The 22,251-nt window shown below is 44.2% G+C and overlaps 1 protein-coding gene across 2 annotated transcripts in view; it reads right to left on the reverse strand.

Moving 5' to 3' along the window:
- Positions 1–1,535: 1,535 nt before the first annotated feature.
- The window catches only part of VCL (vinculin), a 128,801-nt gene continuing 108,085 nt past the window's right edge, over positions 1,536–22,251 (reverse strand). Inside the window, exons 14-22 of one of the 2 annotated variants that reach the window (XM_055275679.2) lie at positions 20,482–20,631; positions 17,898–18,006; positions 16,468–16,770; positions 14,209–14,333; positions 12,390–12,575; positions 9,419–9,622; positions 7,124–7,327; positions 6,623–6,727; positions 1,536–3,549 (exon numbers count right to left, since the gene is read on the reverse strand). In XM_055275679.2, the coding sequence (XP_055131654.1) occupies positions 3,403–3,549; positions 6,623–6,727; positions 7,124–7,327; positions 9,419–9,622; positions 12,390–12,575; positions 14,209–14,333; positions 16,468–16,770; positions 17,898–18,006; positions 20,482–20,631 (1,533 nt within the window). In that variant the 3' untranslated portion in view covers positions 1,536–3,402. The remainder of the gene's footprint in view (positions 3,550–6,622; positions 6,728–7,123; positions 7,328–9,418; positions 9,623–12,389; positions 12,576–14,208; positions 14,334–16,467; positions 16,771–17,897; positions 18,007–20,481; positions 20,632–22,251) is intronic. The other variant, XM_055275680.2, reaches the window with a different exon arrangement.

Below are 22,251 nucleotides of genomic sequence, written 5' to 3' on the forward strand. Positions count from 1 at the left end.
CACCATTCTGGCTACATCTGAGAGATTAGTGATCAAAGCTCCCTTCCCTATCACTACCACCACCTACTGATAACAAAGATTCCTGAATACTTAGTAGTAGTAAAATATTTTTCAAGCACAGAGTTACAGCTAATCCTAGATCGCTTGTTCTAAATTCATAAGGGAGTATATCAAGAGCAAATGAAGTAAATGATTCTTTCCTGCGTGTGGGAGTCACCATCATTTTATTCAAAGGGAGTTCCTGTGATAGGTTCATTCCTTAAGTGGTGCTACAGAAGGACCCTAGGAAAATGCTGATCCTGTCCTGAGAGGCAACTGATTTGAGAAAATGATTATACTACAGCAGGAAGGCAGCACCAGTGAACATATGGTAAATGGCAAAAACAAGACAGTTTTAGAAACTGCTAATTCAGTAGTAGCCTTGGACTTTCCTTTAACTCAGACAGGCTGGAATATGTCTTTATAGTCGGCAACTTTCCAAGATAAAGCAGTGATAATGGCAGTTGGCAACACTAAATATCAATATCATCACCCTTTAATGACATATTACCCCTTTCAGATCTAGAAAATCAGGCAAAAAGTGATGTCCCAACTCTGCTCTAAAAACCTGCTCCTACTATTTTAGTCAGTGTTTCTTTAAGGAAGACGAGGACTGTGTCCCCAAAAGCTAACTCTGCCTTATAGCCCTGGTGGATCCCTGAAAACCCTATTTATTCTATACTGGGCTTTGGAATATGAAAAATGGACCTGTGTGGCCGGGTGTGGTGGATCACACCTGTAATCCCAGCACTTTGGGAGGTCAAGGTGGGCGGATCACTTGATGTCAGGAGTTCAAGACCAGCCTGGCCAACATGGTGAAACCCTATCTCTACTAAAAATACAAAAATTAGCCAGGTGTGGTGGCGCGTGCGTGTATTCCCAGCTACGTGGGAGGCTGAGGCAGGAGAATTGCTTGAACCCAGGAGGCGGAGGTTGCAGTGAGCTGAGATTGCACCACTGCACTGCAGCCTGGGCAACAGAGCAAGTCTCTGTCTTGCAGCGGGGGGAAGGACCTGTGGTACTCCTACAAACTTAACTTTAGCTTTTCAGGGAACAGTGGTGGTCTCCACAGATAGCTAGAATCTTCTAAGATGAAAACAAACTGTTTCATCCAGCTGCTTTCTGCCTACTGTTAACCTTTGCCACTTCCATTCCTTCAAGTGTGTAATCCCCAAGGTTGTCTTGTATTACACACATCCTTGTTAAGTAAATATACCACCGTTGATTTCTTCTTTCAGTGCAAATTTGGATTAAATAAAAATCTTTAGTTTCCAGATCTTGAGGATTAGTTTCATTGGCTATTCATCAAAACAAAGGAGAAATCTGACCTAAAAGTTCTTGCTAAAGTAACATACCCATCATTTAAAGCATTTTTTTATACAAATGCATTTTATTGTTTTAAACAGAACAAAAGAAGAGGCAGAAAATATTTGCATATAACAAATCCTAGCTTATAAATGTAGTTTTTTAGCAGTGATGTCTGTAATCATCATTCAGGGATTTTTTTTTTTTTTTTTTTTTAATTTGCTTCACTGTCTTGAGCACTGATATTGGAGAAAAGCACATCCGGCATAAAGTGTAAACCAGTGTCTCAAACCACTGGAAGAACCGGTGCAAACATGATTTTTCTTATTTCCTCTAAGTAATCTTTAGTAAAAGAACAAGTGATCTTTGGCATAGATTCATACTTTAAAGGCATTAATATTGCATTTATATCAGGCAAGCAACTATACAAATATGCTGAGGGCCTTGAAAATAATCATCCTCATTTTAAAGGAAATAGTGAAAGCCTGAGTGTACAGGACCAACTGAAGTTTTACACATTCGATGTTGGGAACTAACACACAGCGATGGGTGGGAAGGAAGGATGTTCAGGCAAGGGTTCTTACTCCTTTACTCATCTGGTTCTGGCTTTGGGAAAAAATAAGGTTTCATGTGCTGGGAAATACTTAGCAGTAATAAGTACCAAAAAGGAAACACTGGCTTCTCATTTTGCCTAGTAGGAACTTATTGTGGTGATAAGAAATATGAAACCCATTACTTTCTTGAACCCCATACTTGGGAATAGATGCAGAGAGCTTGGTTGTAGTTGGTTGCAGGGAGGTAGGAATTACAGGAGTAGTATTTCCCATTGATTCATCTTCAGCAGCACTAGAATTCTAGTCTGCAAATACCACTCTCCCTTAGGCAGGAAGTGTCCTTCAGACAGGGCTGCCTTGCCATTAAACAGTCTTAGGGGACAAGCACTCATTCTTAGGACTGAATTTTAAAAGGATAAAACAGATCTTTTAGAGTTACAGATGAACAAACACCTACACAGCTTTAAAATCTTGTTTAGAAAGGGTGTGGAGGAAGGCTACAAAAACCAGGATAGGAGACATGTTTTGGTTAAAATTAAAATGCAGCATTTCAGCTCAAAATGAACAATTAAGAGCTAAGAATGAATGATAAGGCCTCAGCACAGACCTCTGCAGGCAGTGACTAAGCATGGAGTGCCGGGAGTGGTCCTGCTGGGAAGACGACAGGGCCACACCCTGGCTACCCTGCCCTTCCAGTGGCAGAGAGCACCAGGACACAGTGTGTTCATGGGATGGCTACCTTGGCGGGCTGAGGCAGGATATGGGACGGGAAGTTTCCCTAACACAGACGTTGCTCAGGGGCATGGTAAAAGCAGAATCATATGATTCTGTGATTTCTTCCTGACAGTGAAATACAGTTTTATATTGTGGGAAACTAGAAGGATTAAACTGAGGAAGGGCAGGAAATGAATCCAGGCCCGATATGCTGGGGCTCCACAGAGGCCACCTTCCCCTGTAGCAGCGAAGCTCACTTCTGAAAAGGACCCAGGTAGCACAGCCCAGGGAAGGAAGGCATGGTTGGCAGCAACATGGAAAGCTCAAAACAATTTTTGGAGGCACAGCAATTTTCTTCTTAGTAACTGACTGACTTGCCTGGGCCCTGGGTCTTGGGAGTCTGGAAGAGTGAATGGGAGCCAAGGAAAGAGAAACAGAGGGAAGTGTCCCCTAGGGAACAAGGGCAGCGCACGGTGTCTGGCTAGTGTTCACTTGGATTCTGAGCTTATGTGAAGTCCATGGGCTAGAAACCCAGTCTGCCTATTGGGATAGAGGGTGCACAAGTGTAACTGTGTTTGAGAATACAGGCTTTATACAGAAACACATTTCAAAGTGTCCATGAAAAAAGAGTATAAATGTTTTCTAATTTGAAGAGGCCCCCATTCCTTTCTGATGTGTCAGGCCAGGATGTGATTTTCAGCTCCCAGCAACTCTGGGCAGCTCCTGGGACTCAGATCATTTTCCTTCTTTTTAGTAGAGGTTTCTGTGCCAGCCAGGCTCAGCCAGGTGCCTACTGGTACCAGGGAGTCTTTCTAACCCAGCGCAGTGTAAATCCAGCATCTGTTCGAATTTTGATTGAAGCAGCTTCTGCTTCCCGCACAGTCTCCTTCACCGACTGCATGAGGTTCTGGGCGTTGTGAACCAGCATCTCTGTGGCCTGCAAGGAAAGAGGTAACTTCCGTTACCCAGAGTCCCTGATGCAGACCTGTCTCTAAACTAGGTTTCAGCCAGGAGTGGGATGCAGCTAACCCCACTGGTACCTGGCATCCCCCATATTTGCTTGCATCACTAGGGGTTTTCCCAGATCACCAAAAAGAACCGAAAACTGGCCATCGCTGATTGTGTACTGTGGCTTCAGATAGCCTACAGCATGTCCTCTTTCTTGGTCTTCAAACATGCTTCTCCCTCAGGACTTGCTGTTTCCTGTACCTGGACTGCTCTTTCCCCAGGGATCCCCCTCACCTTCAGATTTGCTCACTTGTCACCTTGGTGAAGATTTCCCTGCTCATTCTTTTTTTGAAATGGGGTCTTTCTCTTTCATCCAGGCTGGAGTGCAGTGGTGTGATCTCGGCCACTGCAGCCTCTGCTTCCTGGGCTCAAGGATCCTCCTGCCTCAGCCTTTGAGCAGATGGGACAATAGGTACATGCTGCCACATCTGGGTAATTTTTTTATTTTTTGTACAGACGGGGTTCCGCCATGTTGCCCAGGTTGGACTCATACTCCTGGGCTCAAGTGATCTGCCCACCTCAGCCTCCCAAAGTGCTAAGACTACAGGTGTGAGCCACCGCGCTTGGCCTTATTTTTTCCATTGAAACTATCATCACGAACTGATACACTACGTATTTTACCTAGGTTGTTTGGGAGTTTTGAGGTTTTTTTCTGTCTTTACACTAAAATTTAAGTTATACAGAGTAGATTTTTGTCAATTTTGTGCACTGTCGTACCCCCAGTATTTAGGATGGTGCCTGGCACACAGGAGGTATTTCATAAATATTTAATTAATGAATTTTAAAAACAACCAAATGAACAAACCAAGCAACTAACCACTTTAAACCCATGAAAATCTAAATATATTAATCTTTGAAACACACAGACTTATAGGACTGAAATCACATTGGTACTCTACCATAGAAAGTCAAGGATCTTGGCAATTCATCAGCCCAGTAATTCTTAGCTATTTTTGAGTCATACATCATTTGAGGATTTAATGAAGGTGGTGAATTCTCCCCCAGAAAAAATGCACACCTGCATAAGATTTGTACTCAGTTTCACAGGCTCTGATAAGTGTAACTGTAGGCTGGAATTCCTCATCAGTTGTTCTTTTCACTTGGTCAGCAAAGGGACTCAGGCCCAGAGACATTCATAGAGTAAGGATTAGGACTCAAGATTTCTGACTTATAGTCCTATGGGTTTTGTTTTTGTTTTTTCGGTTTTTTTTTTTTTTTTTTTTTTTTTTTGAGACGGAGTTTCACTCTTGTTGCCCAGGCTGGAGTGCAATAGCGTGATCTCAGCTCACTGAAAATTCCGCCTCCCAGGTTCAAGCGATTCTCCTGCCTCAGCCTCCCAAACAGTCCTGTGTTTTTTCCATTCTACCATACTATCAATTTCTACCCTTTTTAAAATTGGAATATTTAATGGAACATAATAGATATTCTCAAGGCATATTTTTAGTGGTTAATTGATTAAGTCTGTGATTAGGCCTGAATCTCAGTCTTATCCTTCCTTCCCCATTTTTTTCCATCTTTCTTTGGACAGAAGAGATCACATGACATAGAAACAGCGAAGGGTGCAAACCCTGCATAGAATATATGGAAGTTAGGTGTGAAGATACAGTTCCCATGGTTTGGGAGAAGAGAGGATTAGGGTGAGAGTTGTTGGATTAGAATATGGTAGCAGAAGCAACAATAATGGCACCTAGAAGAATGGCCGCCTTATTTCCTCTAAAGCGCCCCAGTGCCCTATCTCCTGGCCTAGAGATCAGAAACAGTTGTTCTTTCAAACTATTTTTGAGTTCCCCAAGGGGGGTGGGGAGAATTGTGTCTCTTAATTTTTTAAACTCCCTTAACACCTAATACAGTGCTTCACCTTAGCCCATGTGTGATGAGCCCTGTGTGGCTAGTCCAACAAAACTATGTACCCTGTGTGTGAGGAGCCCTGTGTGGGCAGTCCATCTGGGAATCTTGCTCAGAGCAGGGCCTCCCGGAGGGGAAATAAGGAGAGTAAGGGGTACTCAAATGAGGGTTTCCTGAAAGACTTGGGCCAAGATTCCGGGAAGTAGGACAAACTTGGGTGATTGCCAAGGTGTATGCAGGAAGCAGTGGTTAAGAGAACCTCAGCATCCTTATTTCTATATCAGAGAAACCTAAAGAAAATATAAGCGAAGCACCTCCTTTGAGCTGTCATTTCAGTTTCAGCACAGGCCTAACTACCTCATGCCCCTGAAAAGCCTGCACTGTTCATCCTCCCTGAGGCACTAACACACAGAGAGCTGGAAAGCAGACATTCTCTCCAGCCAGAAACATACAGTGAGTTAAAATGAACAGGCACTGGAGGCCTCAAAAGAGCCAAACTTATTCCAAGGGTAAGGAACTGAGTAGAGTCCTAACTGCCACTGATCCATAGTGTTATTTCAGACACTTAACCTCTCTAGACCTCAGTTTCCTATCTGTAAAATGACAAAAGGTGCCCAAGAGCAATTCCAGATTCCTTTTATTTTATTTATTCATTTATTTATTTATTTTGAGATGGGGTCTTGCTATCTTGCCCAAGCTAGTCTTGAACTCCTGGTTTCAAGTGATCCTACTGCCTCAGCCTCCTGAGTTAGCTGGGACTACAGGTGCACACCACCACACCTGGCTCCCAATTCCTGGCTTTTTGTTTTGTTTTGTTTTGTTTTTTCAAGACAAGAGTCTCACTCTGTCACCCAGGCTGGAGTGCAGTGGTGCAATCACAGCTTACTGCCTTGACCTTCTGGGCTTAAGCAGTCCTCCTGCCTCAGCCTCCCAAAGTGCTGGGATTACCTGCATGTGCCACTGCACCTGGCCCCAATTCCAAATTTCTGATGTATCTATCCAACACAGACTTTCCCCTCCTGAGAGAGTCTGAGTGCATCCCACATACTGAATACTCAATACTCAATTAAGAGGTAAAATTTCCCCAAAGCAGAGTTAAATTACTGCAAAACGGCACAGAAGCTGCCAGCCAGAAACCAAAAAGAGCTGCCACATACCTGCTCAGACTCCTCATCACTGATGTTGGTCCGGCCCAGCATGGTGGCCTTCACTGTGGACAGGATTTTGAGCTGGGTGCTTATGGTTGGGATTCGCTCACATACCTAAAAAGAAAGTTTAATTTGGTATGTTTCTCTGTTTGCCTTGCCCACAAGCTCCTTGAAGGCAGGACTTATCTACCTCTGTATTCCCATTGGCTGGCACAGAGAAGGCACTCGATAAATAAGCAGCAGAATTCCACTTGTTTTTTCCCTTAGGGTCAGTACAATCCCTTTCTCCAGAAATGGAAGCATTCACTTGATTAGGAAGTAACCTTTCCTGAATCTGTCTTTCCCAGTACATTTGTTTTTTTCCCTTTCTGCTATTTCTGTCCCCAGTGAAGTGCCTCTTTCTCCCTTACCTAGCTTTTCTCTCCTGCTTTGCTCCCTCTCATACCCTCCCACTCCAACACACACACACACACACACACACACACACATGCAGCCTCTTTCCCTGAGTACCTGTAAGAGATTGGTTCTAATCCGTTTATCTGTGCACTGCTTGGCAACCTCCTTGGCCAACCGAGTCACCTCATCTGAGGCCTTGGCGATGTCCTTGGCACACTGAATGAGTGCCCGCTTGGTACCACTGCCCCCTCTTACCAGCCGAGACATCTCAGCCATCAGCAGAGCCATGCGCTTGGCTGCTGCAATGATGTCATTGCCCTAGAGGGAAGCAAAGATACAGTGTGAGCTCTGCCCACACTCTGGCCATGTTAAGGAAGGAAGGAGAAGCACAGAGAAGAGGAGGGAGCTTGCCACCTTAGCATCCCTCTGGAAGGGTGAGAAGAGGAGAAAAGGGCCGTTCTTGAGTGATACGGATAGCACTGGAGGAAAAAAAAGAATGAGACAGGGCACTCACCCAAGCACTCAGTGTGAGAAACAGAGAGAGGGGAAAGAGAGAGGAGAGAGGAGGGGGAAAGGAGAGGGAGAGAGACATTTCCTGACTAAAAAAAAGGAAGACCCAGATATTAGTCTGAAAGGGCAAGATGTGCACCCCAGGCACAGCACTGAACAAGCACTTTGGCATCTCCAGGTTAATCATATCAATAAACTGGGGACAGGCCAAGGAGCTGGTTAAACAGGCACTTTCATTTCTATAGGGAGAAAGCAGTAGAGCTGGCCTGAGGGGAAAAATACAGAGGAGCCTTTCCAGATGCTGAAATCACCCTCTTCATGCTTACCCTTGTTGCAAATAGCAGCCAAGGGCTCTTGCTACTTAACTAGAATTTCAAACCCCAAGTAACTATTCTCAGCCTGGGTGAGGGGGAAAAAAAAAAAAAAAAAAAAAAAGATATTTTCTGATCTAGCCTACTCTGGCTATTCCCTCTACTGCCTCTTATTTGTCCCGTCAGCCTGAACGAACATGTTGCTTTAATTTTTCCCACGTAAAAGGGTAAAGAATCAATTCTTCAGTCCCCTCAGCTAAGTGAAGACTCCCCTCAGCTAAGCTAAGAGGATGCAAGAGAAGGCATTAGGAAAATAAAAGTCGTGATTCAGGCTGTAAAGGGAACCCTCACTCCAAGGAATGGCAGTTTATCTTAGACTTGGCATTTTGGTTTACTAAAACCCTCATGGGTCATAGTAAAGAAACAGACAAGTTATTTATTCTGTGCCCTCTCATGAAAGCTCCTCTTTTGGCTGCTAACAACCCCAAGTCATAGCAACTGCAATGTTCAAAACTAGCTAAAAGTCCAGGCCCTACTCATTTTTCCCCTCATGCTCTTCATTTCTCTACAGTGCAGTGAGGCATACACAAACCATACCACTGCAGGGTGCTCTGCAAGAGGCCTCTACAGGCACCATGAAGCGGTTCATCATTTATGCTGGAAGGGTGTAACATCTCAGGCAGTAATTGAGGCCGGAGAGAACGCAGGTATGGGAAGAAGTCAAGAAGCAAGGGGTATGTTAGACAAGGTCCTCTGGATCTACCTCTTCTAGTGCAGACCTAGGATCATTCCAGGACCCCATCACCTTGGTTAGAAGATAGCATAGTGCCATGGTTAGTTACTACCTATCACTCTTCAAAGCCTTTCTTCTTGCAGCATGCCACCTTTAAAGGGAAAAGTGATCACCCCAATCCCCCTACTCTCCAAACTAGCTTTGGTTCATTCCCCAAGGCCAAAGTTCTATGGCGGCCTGTCTTGTGGCCTTGAGTACTCCGTTTCCCACTCCCACTCCCTCCCGCTGAGATACCTGGACAAGCAGTCAGTGAGGCCCCATTCTCTATGGACTCCCATAAAGGCCAGCATCTGCCACATAGCCAAGTGCAGGGCAGCAAGCAGTCCTCCCCCAGAGACCCTGCCCTATAAAGCTGCCTCTCCCCCTCATCAACTCTGCCTGGGCCATCAGTGAGGGGTCAGTCGGGAGCAGGCAAAGCTCAATGGTCAGGCCAGGTGACCTCGTAATGGTCTACCATGGTTCCTGACCTGGAAGTCATTGAGAGATGCATCCACGGCTTCCCAAGGGGTTTAAAGTTCCAGCGATGGCCACAAAATCAGTAAGAAAAGGAATCCTTTCAAAAAGTGACCCCCCATCTCTCTTCATCCCCTAAACATAAATGCAGTCCAATTAATCTGGCATTAGCAGACCTGTCAAACTTGTGAAGCCAGTCCTAACAACATGGTGCAGACAGACAGATGCCCGCCCTGCTCAGACTCACAGGACCAGCACAGATCATGAGTGATGCAATGTGTCAAGGCTGCACATGGCCGGATGCATATGGAGCAGCCCCCAACTGGGGGTGCTGATCAGTACCTTACTAGACCACTTGGTAGCTTCCCGATGCAAGGACTGAGCCGCGGCCAGAATGGGCTGGTTGACCGGCTGATTGGATGGCATTAACAGCAGCTCAGGTTCGTAATCGTCTTCCATGTCAGGGGGGACAGGGAACCCAGCAGCATCGGCCGCATCTGCCTCAGCTACAACACCTATACCCACCTCAGCGGCTGGGATGCCCGGCTTTGTCGATGGCGGGAAGGATGAGAAATAGGGATAGTGTTAGTAAGAGCAATACGACTTGGGAAACTGGGCTTCAGCTGGTTTAGTAACCAAAGCCTGCCTAGGATGAGAAAGAAACATGTTCTCTAGGAGCCTTGTGTACCAAGCTTCACAGAAGGGGGAATTCTCAGCCTCCAGCGCCACTCAGCCCAAGCCATCATGTGATGAGAGAAGAAAGGGGACTCACTCCAATGGCAAAGGGCTTCTAGAGAAATCTTCACACCAAGAAAGCAAGTGGCATCCATTTCTTTAATATACTTGATACTAAAGTCAAACTTGACAAGAGTGATTCTCACATCAGAATATTTGTGAGGAGCCAAACAACCAAACGATAGTAGCAAATTACCTTTAAAAGGAATCCGGAGAGAAAAAGTAAATGCAACCACACAAGTTACTTTGTACAGAACAAAGTGAACACTGCTGGATCATATGGTCACTGTTCTACATTTTCCTGGGACACAGGAGGCAATTTGGGTCAGCTCTGCAGCTGCCAGACATAGATTATTTCCTTCATGAGTTAAAAGTCCCAGAATTAAAAATGATACATCAGAGGTAACGAATACCAAACTAGGAAAGAGGCAGGAAAAACAAACAGAATGGTGACTGAAGAGAACTTAAGTACCCCACTGTCACCCAGCTGTAAGGGGCCTCAAGAAGCCACCTCGTCAGCCACCCATCTCGGAACACCCACACATCAGACCAGCTCTCTAGCCCCTCAAGGTCTTCCAAGGCAAAGCTTCTACCATCTCTTTTTGCATCCATTGCTAGTACCAACTCAGAAAGCTTCTCCTTGGGTACAACCTAAATTTCTTGCAAAATAGGTTCTCACTCACCCCAAACTCAGCTTATCTAGTTCACAGATAGAATAATATGTGAACTTGGCAAGTGACTGCAGCTGAGCTCACAGAAGCTCAGAAGAATGGTGCTCATTTAAGAATGAGAATCATGATGGAGAGAACATGAATTTAGAACCAGGGAGGGAGATTATAAAAGCCAGATGCTGAAAATAGACTAACACAGAAAATTAAAAACTGCCACAACGAAGCCAAACCATTTATACAAAGAATGGTGAACACAGGTTCTTTACATCAAACATCTATACTCAAGAGGAAGTAGTTTATATGGAATTTTCTTTGAGGTTGTTATCACTCCTAAAAATCTTAACCTGCACACAAAACCTGACTCCAAAGGGTGACGATGTTAGAGGATTCAGGGCCAACAAGGGGTTCAGATACCATCTAAACTCTTTTGCCTAAACTCAACCAAGACCCATCTCTGCTGCTCAGAAGAAAAGCCAGCTCACTGCTGCTAAGGCTCAGAGTCCCACAGTGTACAAAGACAGATAGGTTGACAGACACACAAACAGATATTCCTCCCCAGCCCAGTACACACATGGTTCAAGTAGCTTCTGACTTCACACAACTCAAAGTCAGCAAACTCCTGATGTTGCACACTTCAGGAGACAGACCTTAGGACTTCTGGCCACAAACAGCAGAGTGGGGCAAGTAATGTGGGCCAATGCTGTCTGCTTTTAAGTTTGTTTTTTTTTTTTAAATAATTCATGTATATTTTTTTGTTCTGCATAGTGTATTTTGGTTCATTGTAATGAAATTTAAATTTCCTTTAAAATCTTCACTGTCACCCTCCCCCACTCCCCATGCACAGTGGGGCTCTGCCACATGCAGTTGGAGAGATACCATTATAAATAATTCTACAGGTCAGGTCCAACACCAGCAAAGTCTCCCTTCCGTCTTAGAACCTGGGCTCACAGCTAACAGTTCAGCAAAATACAGAGTTAAAAACCAATGTGAATTTCCCAGCCTGAAAAAAATCCAAGATCAGCTGCAGGTGCAGGAGGTCCCTGAGGAAGTACAATCGACACAAGAGCTTGAAAGCTTTTAGGATATGCAAAGAATAAAGGCAGATAGGTGGTGGGAATAAAGATCTAGCGTCATAAAAACATTAAAAAAAAATCTAGAATCATATTAGAAACAGTTTAGAACTAAGAGCTACCTTTCACTGCAAGGTTAGCAATAATATTCCTCTTATCTAGAAAAGCTACTGCTCACTTTTCATCATTTAGGGGAAAATAGGCAAAAGTTATTCATAGGGCAAGACTGCTGTAGCATCCATATTTTTACCAACCACATTAATATTTACACCTTCAGATTTGCTGAGTAAGAGACAGCCTGGAGCTTCTTGAGTTGAGAGGTAAAATGATTCTGAGAAAGGACAAAAGCACATGGCTTCTAAGATACCAATCTACTTGCTTCTGTAGAAAAAAAAAAAAAAAAAAAAAACAGAAAGAAAATGCAAACATTTCATCTAGCTTTAGCACAGCCCACAGAATTCATATTTGAAGCTCTGATCATTAGCAATGTAGCATCTAAAAACATTTGCAGTTCCAAGAAAGATAAGCAATTTCTAAAAGACCCCAAATGCTAAGGTCAAGGCAGCTGGCACTCTAATGGACAAAGAGGACAGGAACCCTCTTCTCAAATCACAGGCACCCTGACTCTGGCTTTTGCAAGCTTGAAGGAGAAACCATCAGGTGTCAGAAACATCTCACTAAAGCACAGGTAAGAAGAGGAATATGCTATTGGCAACACAGGAACCAAAGGGGAGAGAGAGGGTGACTCCAAATAGACTCTTCTTTCTGGGTCTTTCGTGGTCCTTCATCCTTTCTGAGAAGACATCCTTTCTCAACAAGAAAAGCTTCACTACTTACCTTGCTGGACCATTTGCGAGCTTCATCATGGAGCTGTCTGGCAGCCATCATCATTGGCTGGTTAATCACCTCCCCAGCCTTCTGCTCAGGGAACTCTTCATCCTTTTCCTCTGGTGGTGGAGGCCTAGGTGGAGGGACCTCACCTTCAGGCAGAGGTGGTTTGGGAGGAGCAAGCTCATCTGTTAGCTAAAAAAGAGAAAACAAGTTGTAAGTGAAGTCCTAAAACTACTCCCCCCTGGAATTCTTTCCTTTCTTCTAAAAAGCATCCCTAGAAAATCCACCCACATTCACTCCACGTAAGACCACCCACACTGAGCCACAAGGACCACCTGCTTCAATCTCAACAGAAGCAGGTTTCTCTACAAAAAGCTAGCAGTGGCCAGGCGCAGTGGCTCACGCCTATAATCCCAGCACTTTGGGAGGCCAAGGCAGGTAGATCACCTGAGGTCAGGAGTTCAAGACCAGCCTGGCCAACATGGCGAAACCCCATCACTACTAAAAACACAAAAATGAGCCGGGCATGGTGGCATGTGCCTGTAATCCCAACTACTCGAGAAGCTGAGGCAGGAGAATCGCTTGAACCCGGGAGGCAGAAGTTGCCGTGAGCTGAGATCATGCCAAGCGCTCCAGCCTGGGCGACAGAGCAAGACTCTGTCTCAAAAAAAGAAAAAAAGAAAAAGAAAAAAAAAAAAAAAAGGCTCGCAGCTACTGTTTTGGTCGCATCCCAGGGAATTCTAGACAGTGCTACCAGATGAAGGATTCTCAAAAAATCCCTAAAGAAGATATAAGTTCTGGTCCTGGTTCTACCAAAAAGCAGCTACATAGGCAAGTAACTTCTCCCCTTGGCCTGAGGTTCCTCATCTGTCACTGAGGGGTAGCTGGACCAAATGACCTCTAAGATCCAGATTCTAAATGGCATAACTCTATTGCTCACATAAGAAGCCATTCCCAGGAATAGCCCTCTCTCCCAGCTCTAAACACCCACCAAGCACCCAGCTGGGAAGAATCTAAGAAGCGTTGAAGGCTGGGAAACACTGTTCCTCAGCTGTGTGCGCAATGACCCAATTTTGTACTCAGCCAACTTAGAAACTTAACATCTTTTACTGACATTAAATATGGGAACGTAAATCAGATTATTGCCTTGATAAGTTATTTACAAAGTCAAGGTATTTCTAATACTGTTAGTTGGAATAAGTGTCTAGAAATAATCACTATTTCTGTTTCTGGAATTTGTATCTGCAACATACTGCCTAGCTAGCTTCTTCCTACACCATGTAAAAATATATTCACAGTACTTGCGGGGGGTAGTGGGGAAGGTATCTAAAGTTCTTAAATTATAGTTGGAAAAAAATTTTTAAAAGCATGTATCTTGTTACTTAAAAAAAAAAGTCAAATAAAGGAAAGAACCAACACAAGATTTCAACCACCTCACTCCTACCATTATCAACTAAGAACACACCAAATCTCCTTACTCCAAGCTGTGCAGATTATTTTACCACAATGCACTACCTCATCACTCATCACATCCACACTTACCAAAGCCAGCTCCTCTGCTCCAGCCGCTCCCATCACAGCAAGCCACTACCACACACACCAGTACTACACACACACACACACACACAAAACCCATGCATGTAAGCTCTAGGTTATAACTCCACTGGATTCAGGAATGAAAATCGAGATCTGCCTCCCACTAAGCTTCCAATGAAAGCTAAACGAAGCCACCTAGTGATGGAGGCTCTAAAACACAATCTACCTCTCTCTTGCTGCAGTCTCAACACCTTCCTGCTCAGTTCTCTGCATCTCTGAATTTACTTACTCGGAGTTGTTCAAGGTCGGGTGGAGGCGGCGGGAAGTCAGGCTCCTGAGGTTGGAAGGCTTCTCTGACCTTGGCCACAGCTCCCAGGATCCGATATCCTGAGTCCAGGAAGCTCTTTTGCAGTCCTAAACACAAGACATCCTCACTTTCAGCTGGGTGGGTCAGTGCCCCAAAGCACTGTCTGTGCAGCAGAAGAACTGGTTCCATGAACAAAAGCTGGATGTGAAGGTGCCAGTAAATATCATGGGCAGTGATTGAAGAGGGAGGGAGGTAGGACAAGGCAGATGCCCTGAGGCCTGCAGAGCATTGGAAGCATCACAAACCAGCTGTTCTTTTAGTGTTCAGGGTGCCTTCTTGGCTGTACAACTAAAAAGTACCCAGGAGATCCCTGGGCATGAACACTCTGGGCTCAGGTGGCATCCATCACCTCTCTTATGATGAGGCAGTCAAGAGATAAGCCTGCCCAACTCAGAACATGGGAGATGTCAGTTTCAGATTGGACATACATTCCCTGAAGTACTTCTCACCTTTCTCTCTACTCCTTTGCTGTCCTTGGCATTCAGTATGTTAACACTTATGCTGAGCTGCGCTACTCTGTCTAGTTGCCTGGAATTTAGGAATCTACTCTACTATTAGAAACTCCAATTAGGAAACCAAGCATGTCCTTAGTGATAATGGGTTTTGGATATTAGAAAGATTCTGCCTGAACCAGAGATGGATAGGGGAGCCCCTCCTTCCTACTCTCTTGCACTGACTACATTCTACTCATAGACAAGACTGAAAACATCAGATGTTCAAAACAGGAAGGAATTCAGATTATTTCAACCAAAGGAGCAGTTCCAATTATGATCTGCCATGGTAGTACCAAAAATATGATCAAAATCCACCTAAAGAAAACCCAGATTTTCTTTAGGTGTAGGGCCTAGGAGACCCACAGATCAACTTAAGCCCTCCAGATTTGATAGAAATTGAGAATGCTTTACAGAGAAAAAAAAGCATTTTAAGAAAAGCCCAAGAGAAGTTAACACCAGTTACATAAACTAAATGGATGGTAAATTGGTTATCATGCATCTTTTGAAAATTTTCCAAAATAATGACTGAACAAGGCGAGGAGCTATTTAGCCAGACCATATTAAGAAAGCACAGGCTGCTGCCGGGCGCGGTGGCTCACGCTTGTAATCCCAGCACTTTGGGAGGCCGAGGCGGGCGGATCACAAGGTCAGGAGATCGAGACCACGGTGAAACCCCGTCTCTACTAAAAAAAATACAAAAAATTAGCCGGGCGTGGTGGCGGGCGCCTGTAGTCCCAGCTACTCGGAGAGGCTGAGGCAGGAGAATGGCGTGAACCCGGGACGCGGAGCTTGCAGTGAGCCGAGATTGCGCCACTGCACTCCAGCCTGGGCGAAAGAGCAAGACTCCGTCTCAAAAAAAAAAAAAAAAAAAAAAAAGAAAGCACAGGCTGGATGCCTGTAATCCCAGCACTTTGGGAGGCCAAGGCGGGTGGATCACCTGAGGTCTGGAGTTTGAGGCCAGCCTGGCCAACATGGTGAAACTCAGTCTCTACTAAAACTACAAAAAATTAGCTGGGTGTGGTGGTGGAAGCCTGTAATCCCAGCTACTCGGGAGGCTGGGGCAAGAGAATCACTTGAATCCAGGCGGGGGCAGAGGTTGCAGTGAGCTGAGATTGCGCCATTGTACTCCAGCCTGGGCAACAAGAGCAAAACTCTGTCTCAAAAAAAAAAAAAAAAGCGCAGAGACTGGGCACGGTGGCTCACGCCTGTAATCCCAGCACTTTGACAGGCCAAGGCAGGTGGATCACCTGAGGTGAGGAGTTCAAGACCAGCCTGGCCAACATGGCAAAACCCTATCTACTAAAAACACAAAAATTAGCCGGGCATGGTGGCACACACCTGTAATCCCAGCTACTTGGGAGGCTGAGGTAGGAGAATTGCTAGAACCCAGAAGGTGGAGGTTTCAGTGAGCTGAGATCATGCCACTGCCCTCTGGCCTGGGTGAGCGTCTCAAAAAAAAAAAAAGAAAGCACAGAGAAGTTGGTCCAGAAAAACTAACATACAACAAGCCTGCTGGTAACTGCAGAGATTTGGACGGAAAAAGATTAATCTAGCATTCTCAAACTAAGTGTCTATAGTTTTTGCCCCCAGACTTTGTATGTGGTGGTTGTGGGGTACATATTCCCTCACGACCTTTCCTGAGTTAACCTCTCAGCGGAGGTGAGCCATAGTGCCATGCATTGCTTACCAGGGTGGGAAATGTTTCCAGCCACAGCTTTTGCATCCATCACCATCGGGGAGATGGTTTTGCTCAATTCATCAGAGGCAGCTTTCACAGCCTCACGGAACTTGGGATCCTCGGAATTCTCCACCTCCCTCTTAGCCACCAGCAGGATCCGGTTGGCCCGACGAGCAATGCTGGTTGCCCCAGCAACCAGCATCTGAGGCTGAATGTTGGCCATAGCTACCTTGCACTTGTCCAGGTCTTTTTTAATTGCTTCTTCTGAAGCATCCAACAGAGATTTGGTATCAATGGCTTCGTCCACCAGTCCTGTTAGGAAAACAGAAATGGAATTTAGTTTCAATTTAGAAGAATAGAAACTCCAAAACACTGTTATCCACTCAAGTTTCTCATGAGAAAGTATAACATCCAGAATTCTCTTCTTCAGCTCAAACTCTTCCTACATAATCAAAAGCTTCCAGGTAAACACCACAGTTTAAAAAAAAAAAAAAAAGTGAGGACATAGCCCAAAAGCCCATCTGGATTTGCAGCATTTATACCAACCGTGGTTGCCAGCCTTCTTGTATCCACCCCAGACAACCAGAAATGCAACATCGGGAGGAAACAAGGAATACGTCTGAAACCATCACTGCATCACCACCACGTTATCTGTGAATAATGTTTTCTCCCTGCCCGTCTCACTCCCCAGCCATCTGTTGCTTGTTGGCAGCTTGTAGTGCTCAAGATGAGCCATGCGGAGGATTCCAATAACCCTAACAGCCTGTTTCTTATTCCTGTTACCTCTTTTCAGACACCTCAGGAGTTCCACTTTCATCTCGGGCTGCCATGGACCCCAGTCACAGCAGGTTCTGCAGGGACAGCGAAAAGCCTACATTCCTCATTCCTTCTTTCCTATCTCTCCCTTTACAGAAAATGAAGACGATTCAGAGGTGCCACTTCAATTGCACAGACACGGGTTTGCTGGTGGTTGGTTTCTCCTTTTTTAAAAAACTACGTAGTTGATAAGTTGGAGGAAACTCTGAGACAAGTTGTATTAAATGGTAGCTATTGTGGTTCCTTGAAATGTGAACCCACTGAAAATGACAGGGATACTTACTGTATCCACAAACACCGCCTCCCAGCCTCTGAAACCAAACTCGGGCTCAGACTGGGCAAAGACACTATTCAAAGAGAAGATAGGAGCGGTGACAATAAACATCACGCCAGGAGGGCAGCATTAAAATAAGAGACTCAAAGAGTCTCTCTTCTGACAAAGTTGCAAGGCTTGAATGAGAAGCCGCCACTGCTCAGCAGCCTTAATCAGGGCCAAGTACACTGCTGAGCACATGACCGGCCCTTTATCCAATTACAGCTGAGTAACAGAACCAGTCCCGCTCCAATTTCTCAGAACTCATTCTTCATGGATTAGACAACAAGAATTGTATAGAAAACTCTACCTGTCATTTTTTCAACATTATCGATCCACTGGTTCTTCATGGTCTCAAAATGTTCATAAGCAGCTTGATTTCCAGGGTTCCTAAGTAAGATACGAGCAGCCGAGACCACCTGACAATGACAAAACACCTTTAAACACCAGAGCACCCTTGCTCTCCAAATACAAACCTTCAGCCAAGCTTTCTTCTCTTTACCTACAGATGGCACTATAAAGCCAGAAAGTGGCAAGTCTCTTTTCAGGCTGAACACATGAGATTTGGTCTCAATAAACAGCTCCCCAGAATGGGCCCTTCACAGGAAGGTTTTACCATCACAGCCTGATTTTAAGAAGGTAATAAAGTGACAAAGTAAATGAGTGTCCACTTGATACTTCAGAAGAACATACACAAAACTGGCATATGTTTAAACACTTGATGTCAACTCTTCCATCTTAAAAAAATCACCATTAAGAAGGATACCGAAAAGTACTCAAAACTGATTTATGAATAATAAGAAGAAAAAATCCTCACAACAACCCCATGAGACAGGACAGTTAATATCTCTACTTTAGAGATGCAAAAACCAAGTCTCAGAAAATTTAAGTGACTTGCTCAAGAGGTCCTGGCCAGTCAGTTACAGCATTTGGGGAAAAAAGGATCAACATTTGCTATGTATCTGGTAAGATACAGGCTGTACATGCATATTCTTAATCCAAATAGAGTCCATTAGGAAGGAGTTAGCTCCATTTTACAGATGAGAGACTAAGCATCAAGAGCACAGAGGACTCGGCCGGGCGCAGTGGCTCATACCCATAATCCCAGCACTTTGGGAGACCGAGGCGGGTGGATCACTTGAGGTCAGGAGTTTGAGACCAGCCTGGCCAACATGGTGAAACCCCATCTCTAATAAAAATACAAAAAATTAGCCGGGTATGGTGGTGCACGCCTGTAATCTTAGCTACTGGGGAGGCTGAGGCAAAAGAATCGCTTGAACCCAGGAGGCGGAGGTTGCAGTGAGCCAAGATCATGCCACTGCACGCCAGCCTGGGCAACAGAGCAAGACTCCGTCTAGAAAAAAAAAAAAAATCACAGAGGTCTCAAGTCCAAATCTGTCTTCAGAGTCCTATTTTTTTCTATAATTGGTGTTATAAGCCTAGATTCCTGTTTCTCTTTTTTAGGAATCTCAGTTTCATATTGAAATTGTGTTTTATGTTCCATGTTTCGTGGGAGCTTTTAAAGAGTGTTAGACATGTTTGTAGCTTATGAAAAATTGTGTGAAAGTTGGACAAGTTAAAAAGTTGGACAAGAGGATCTAATTTATTAACACACCACATAGGCAAAAGTTTAATGATTAAGAGACATGCCTATTTCCCCCATATCTCCTCACAAGTTCACACATAAGCCAGTATCACAAATTTGTAAAGCCTAGCATAGTTCCGAATGTATCATAGGCACTCAATAAATGTCTGAATAAATAAATGAAAAAATAATGAATTTTCTATAATTTGAATAGAAGAAAAATTGCACAGACATCACACTAAATAATGTTGAGCTAATATTTTTAAGAAAACCTATCACATCGTAGACTTTTAATAACTGTCCAATTTGGTTTTTTTCCCAATCTTCTTTTGCTCCCAAACTTACTAGCCATGCCTTGTTACACAATAAGTAGAAAAAAGTTATAGAAACAGCTCAATTAAAAAAAAAAAAAAACTCTCATAAAGATGTGGAGAAAAGATATAAACTCCAAAATCAAAACAAAGTAGCCTCTTAAGATTATCCAAGCCGGCCGCAGTAGCTCATGCCTGTAATCTCAGCACTTTGGGAGGCCGAGGTGGGCGGATCACGAGGTCAGGAGTTCGAGACCAGCCTGGGCAACATGGAGAAACCCTGTCTGTACTAAAAATACAAAAATTAGCCGGGCGTGGTGGCGGGTACCTGTAATCCCAGCTACTCAGGAGGCAGAATCAGGAGAACCACTTGAACCCAGGAAGTGGAGGCTGCAGTGAGCTGAGATTACGCCATTGCACTCCAGCCTGGGTGACAAGAGCGAAACTCTGTCTCTCAAAAAAAAAAAAAAAAAAAGATTATCCAAATATTTTCCTAGTTATGTGTGTATGTGGCAAGGAGATTGCTTTACTAATTTTTTCTACTTTCAAAACTAATAAATAGTCCTTGTAAAAAAAATTCAAACGTTATGGAAATGTATAAAGACAGTGACAGGGTCTTGCCCTGTCACCCCAGGCTGGAGTGCAGTGGGGCAATCAAAGCTTACTGCAGCCTCAACCTTCTGGGCTCAAATAATCCTCCCACCTCAGCCTCACAAATAGCTGGGTTCACAGGCATGCGCCACCACACCCAGCTAATTTTTTTTTTTTTGGTAGAGTCCGTGTCTCGCTATATTGCCCAGGCTGGTCTCAAACTCCCAGGCTCAAGCAGTCCTCCCGCCTCACCCTCCCAAACTGCCAGAATTACAGATGTGAGCTACCGTGCTGGCCTGTATATTTTTTTTATGCCATCTTACAGTAAGTATTCAAAAATATATAGAAACTGTTCTGTAATTAACTTTCTTTACTGAACACTGTATGAGGAGTGAGCAAAACCCAACCTGGGGTGTGAGTTCTCGGGCCGTCTTCACTGAGGCCTGAATGCCTTCCACTGTTGATTTATTAGCAGTACCAACTGCAGCCGCCTTCTCGGCTGTAGCACCAAGCTTTCCTGAATGGTTTTCAAAGTTAGCTGCCCTCTCATCAAATACCTTGAGGAAAAAACAGACATTAAGAACATTTATTTCAATAAAATGGGTCAGGCAGCCTAAGAAAAAGTCTTATCTTTTAAGAAGGGCAGCAACTGCTCAAAGACTTTAGAGATGACATCAAACCCTAGTTAATAAAACAACAGTCAAACTCCAAATCCTGGCCTTGATGGATCTCCTCAGACATTTAGCCATCACCATCATGTGCAAATGCACACAAACACACACACACACACATGCACATAAGCTTCATTTCCAGTTCAACCAGTGCTTACCAGGTACAAGCAGGAGCATTATATACTCTGCAGTAAGTTGCTGAATGTGAAGACTAAACAACCCCCATTCTCAAAAGCTTATCTTCTAGTTTGAAGAAGACAGTCAAACCCACTCCAGACTCTACTGTAGGTAGCTGGGTACGTTAAAAGCCCAGAACATCCACACAGTCCTAAACTGAGCTCCAGCCTCCCCAGAGCAGCATCCTTCATATATCCCATTACCATTAATGTTGTAAAAACTCTGCCCTTGACCTCCAAGGGAAAAACGATAGCTGGTGCTCACACTCAGGCCTCAGGGCAAGGATGACTGACTTTTATTAACCCCAAATGCAAAACCATCTACTTAATTGTTCATTCAGCTCTCAAATTTTAAAAAAGTTAATGTTTCCTTTAACAGGGATACTGTGCAAGGTTGCATACTGTGGAGGGGACTATTTAACTTAAAGTAGCAAGAGATCTTTGGTCATTTGTTCAAATAGATTCTTGCAAAAGCTTACCTTCTTCAAACTAGAAGATAAGCTTTTGAGAATGGGGGTTATTTAGTCATCACATTCAGTTAATTACTTACTGCATTATTAGAACTGATGCTTCCCAACAGTATTGGGTCAGGTTTATACACTACACGAACATGTCTGGAGCTGCCTAGTGGAATGCTTCCTCTTGTTTGTCACCTTCTGCCTAACTTGGAGACCAGTTCTGGCTCTAGACAATCTCTGAAGTTCTCTTGGTTCAATAGCAAGTTCCAATATCATTGCCAGTGTTCTGTGTCTATCTTCTCAAGTCTCTTCCCCACGCCAGCCTCTTGTTTGGATTCAGCTACATGGGTTCCTGCCATTTAATGCCGAGAATCTCTGCCTAAAATCCCTGATCTCCTGGCCTCCTTCCCATGGCCTCAGTTCTTTTACCTTAGCTGGTCTCCCACACTCTGGATCTCCTGGGCTTTTACCTACCTAATATCCTTGGTTGACCATCTCAGTGCCAGACCATGACTGTAGCTCCTTCTGATTTAACTAACTGCTTAACTTGCTTTTCTCGTCACTCAACCAAAATTTACTGAGCACCTACTATGTGCCAGACCCTGAGACAGGTGCTGAGGATACAAAAATGAGTAAGACACAATATCCTCATCTCAAGTAACTCACAGCCCAGTGAGAAAAAAGCACTCGAAAACAGATTTACAATACAGTGTGCTATGTACAATAATAGAGCTAAGCACTGATATTACAGGAGCAAAAGAAAAAGCACTTAGCCACTCTAGGAAACAAAGGACAATAGGATGAAGGATAAATAGTAATTCACCAAAAAAGAAGGGGAAGATAATTACACAGAAAAAATAAAGACATGGAAA

The sequence above is a fragment of the Symphalangus syndactylus genome, chromosome 4, assembly GCF_028878055.3.
Source record: "Symphalangus syndactylus isolate Jambi chromosome 4, NHGRI_mSymSyn1-v2.1_pri, whole genome shotgun sequence".
In the NCBI taxonomy this organism is placed as follows: domain Eukaryota; kingdom Metazoa; phylum Chordata; class Mammalia; order Primates; family Hylobatidae; genus Symphalangus; species Symphalangus syndactylus.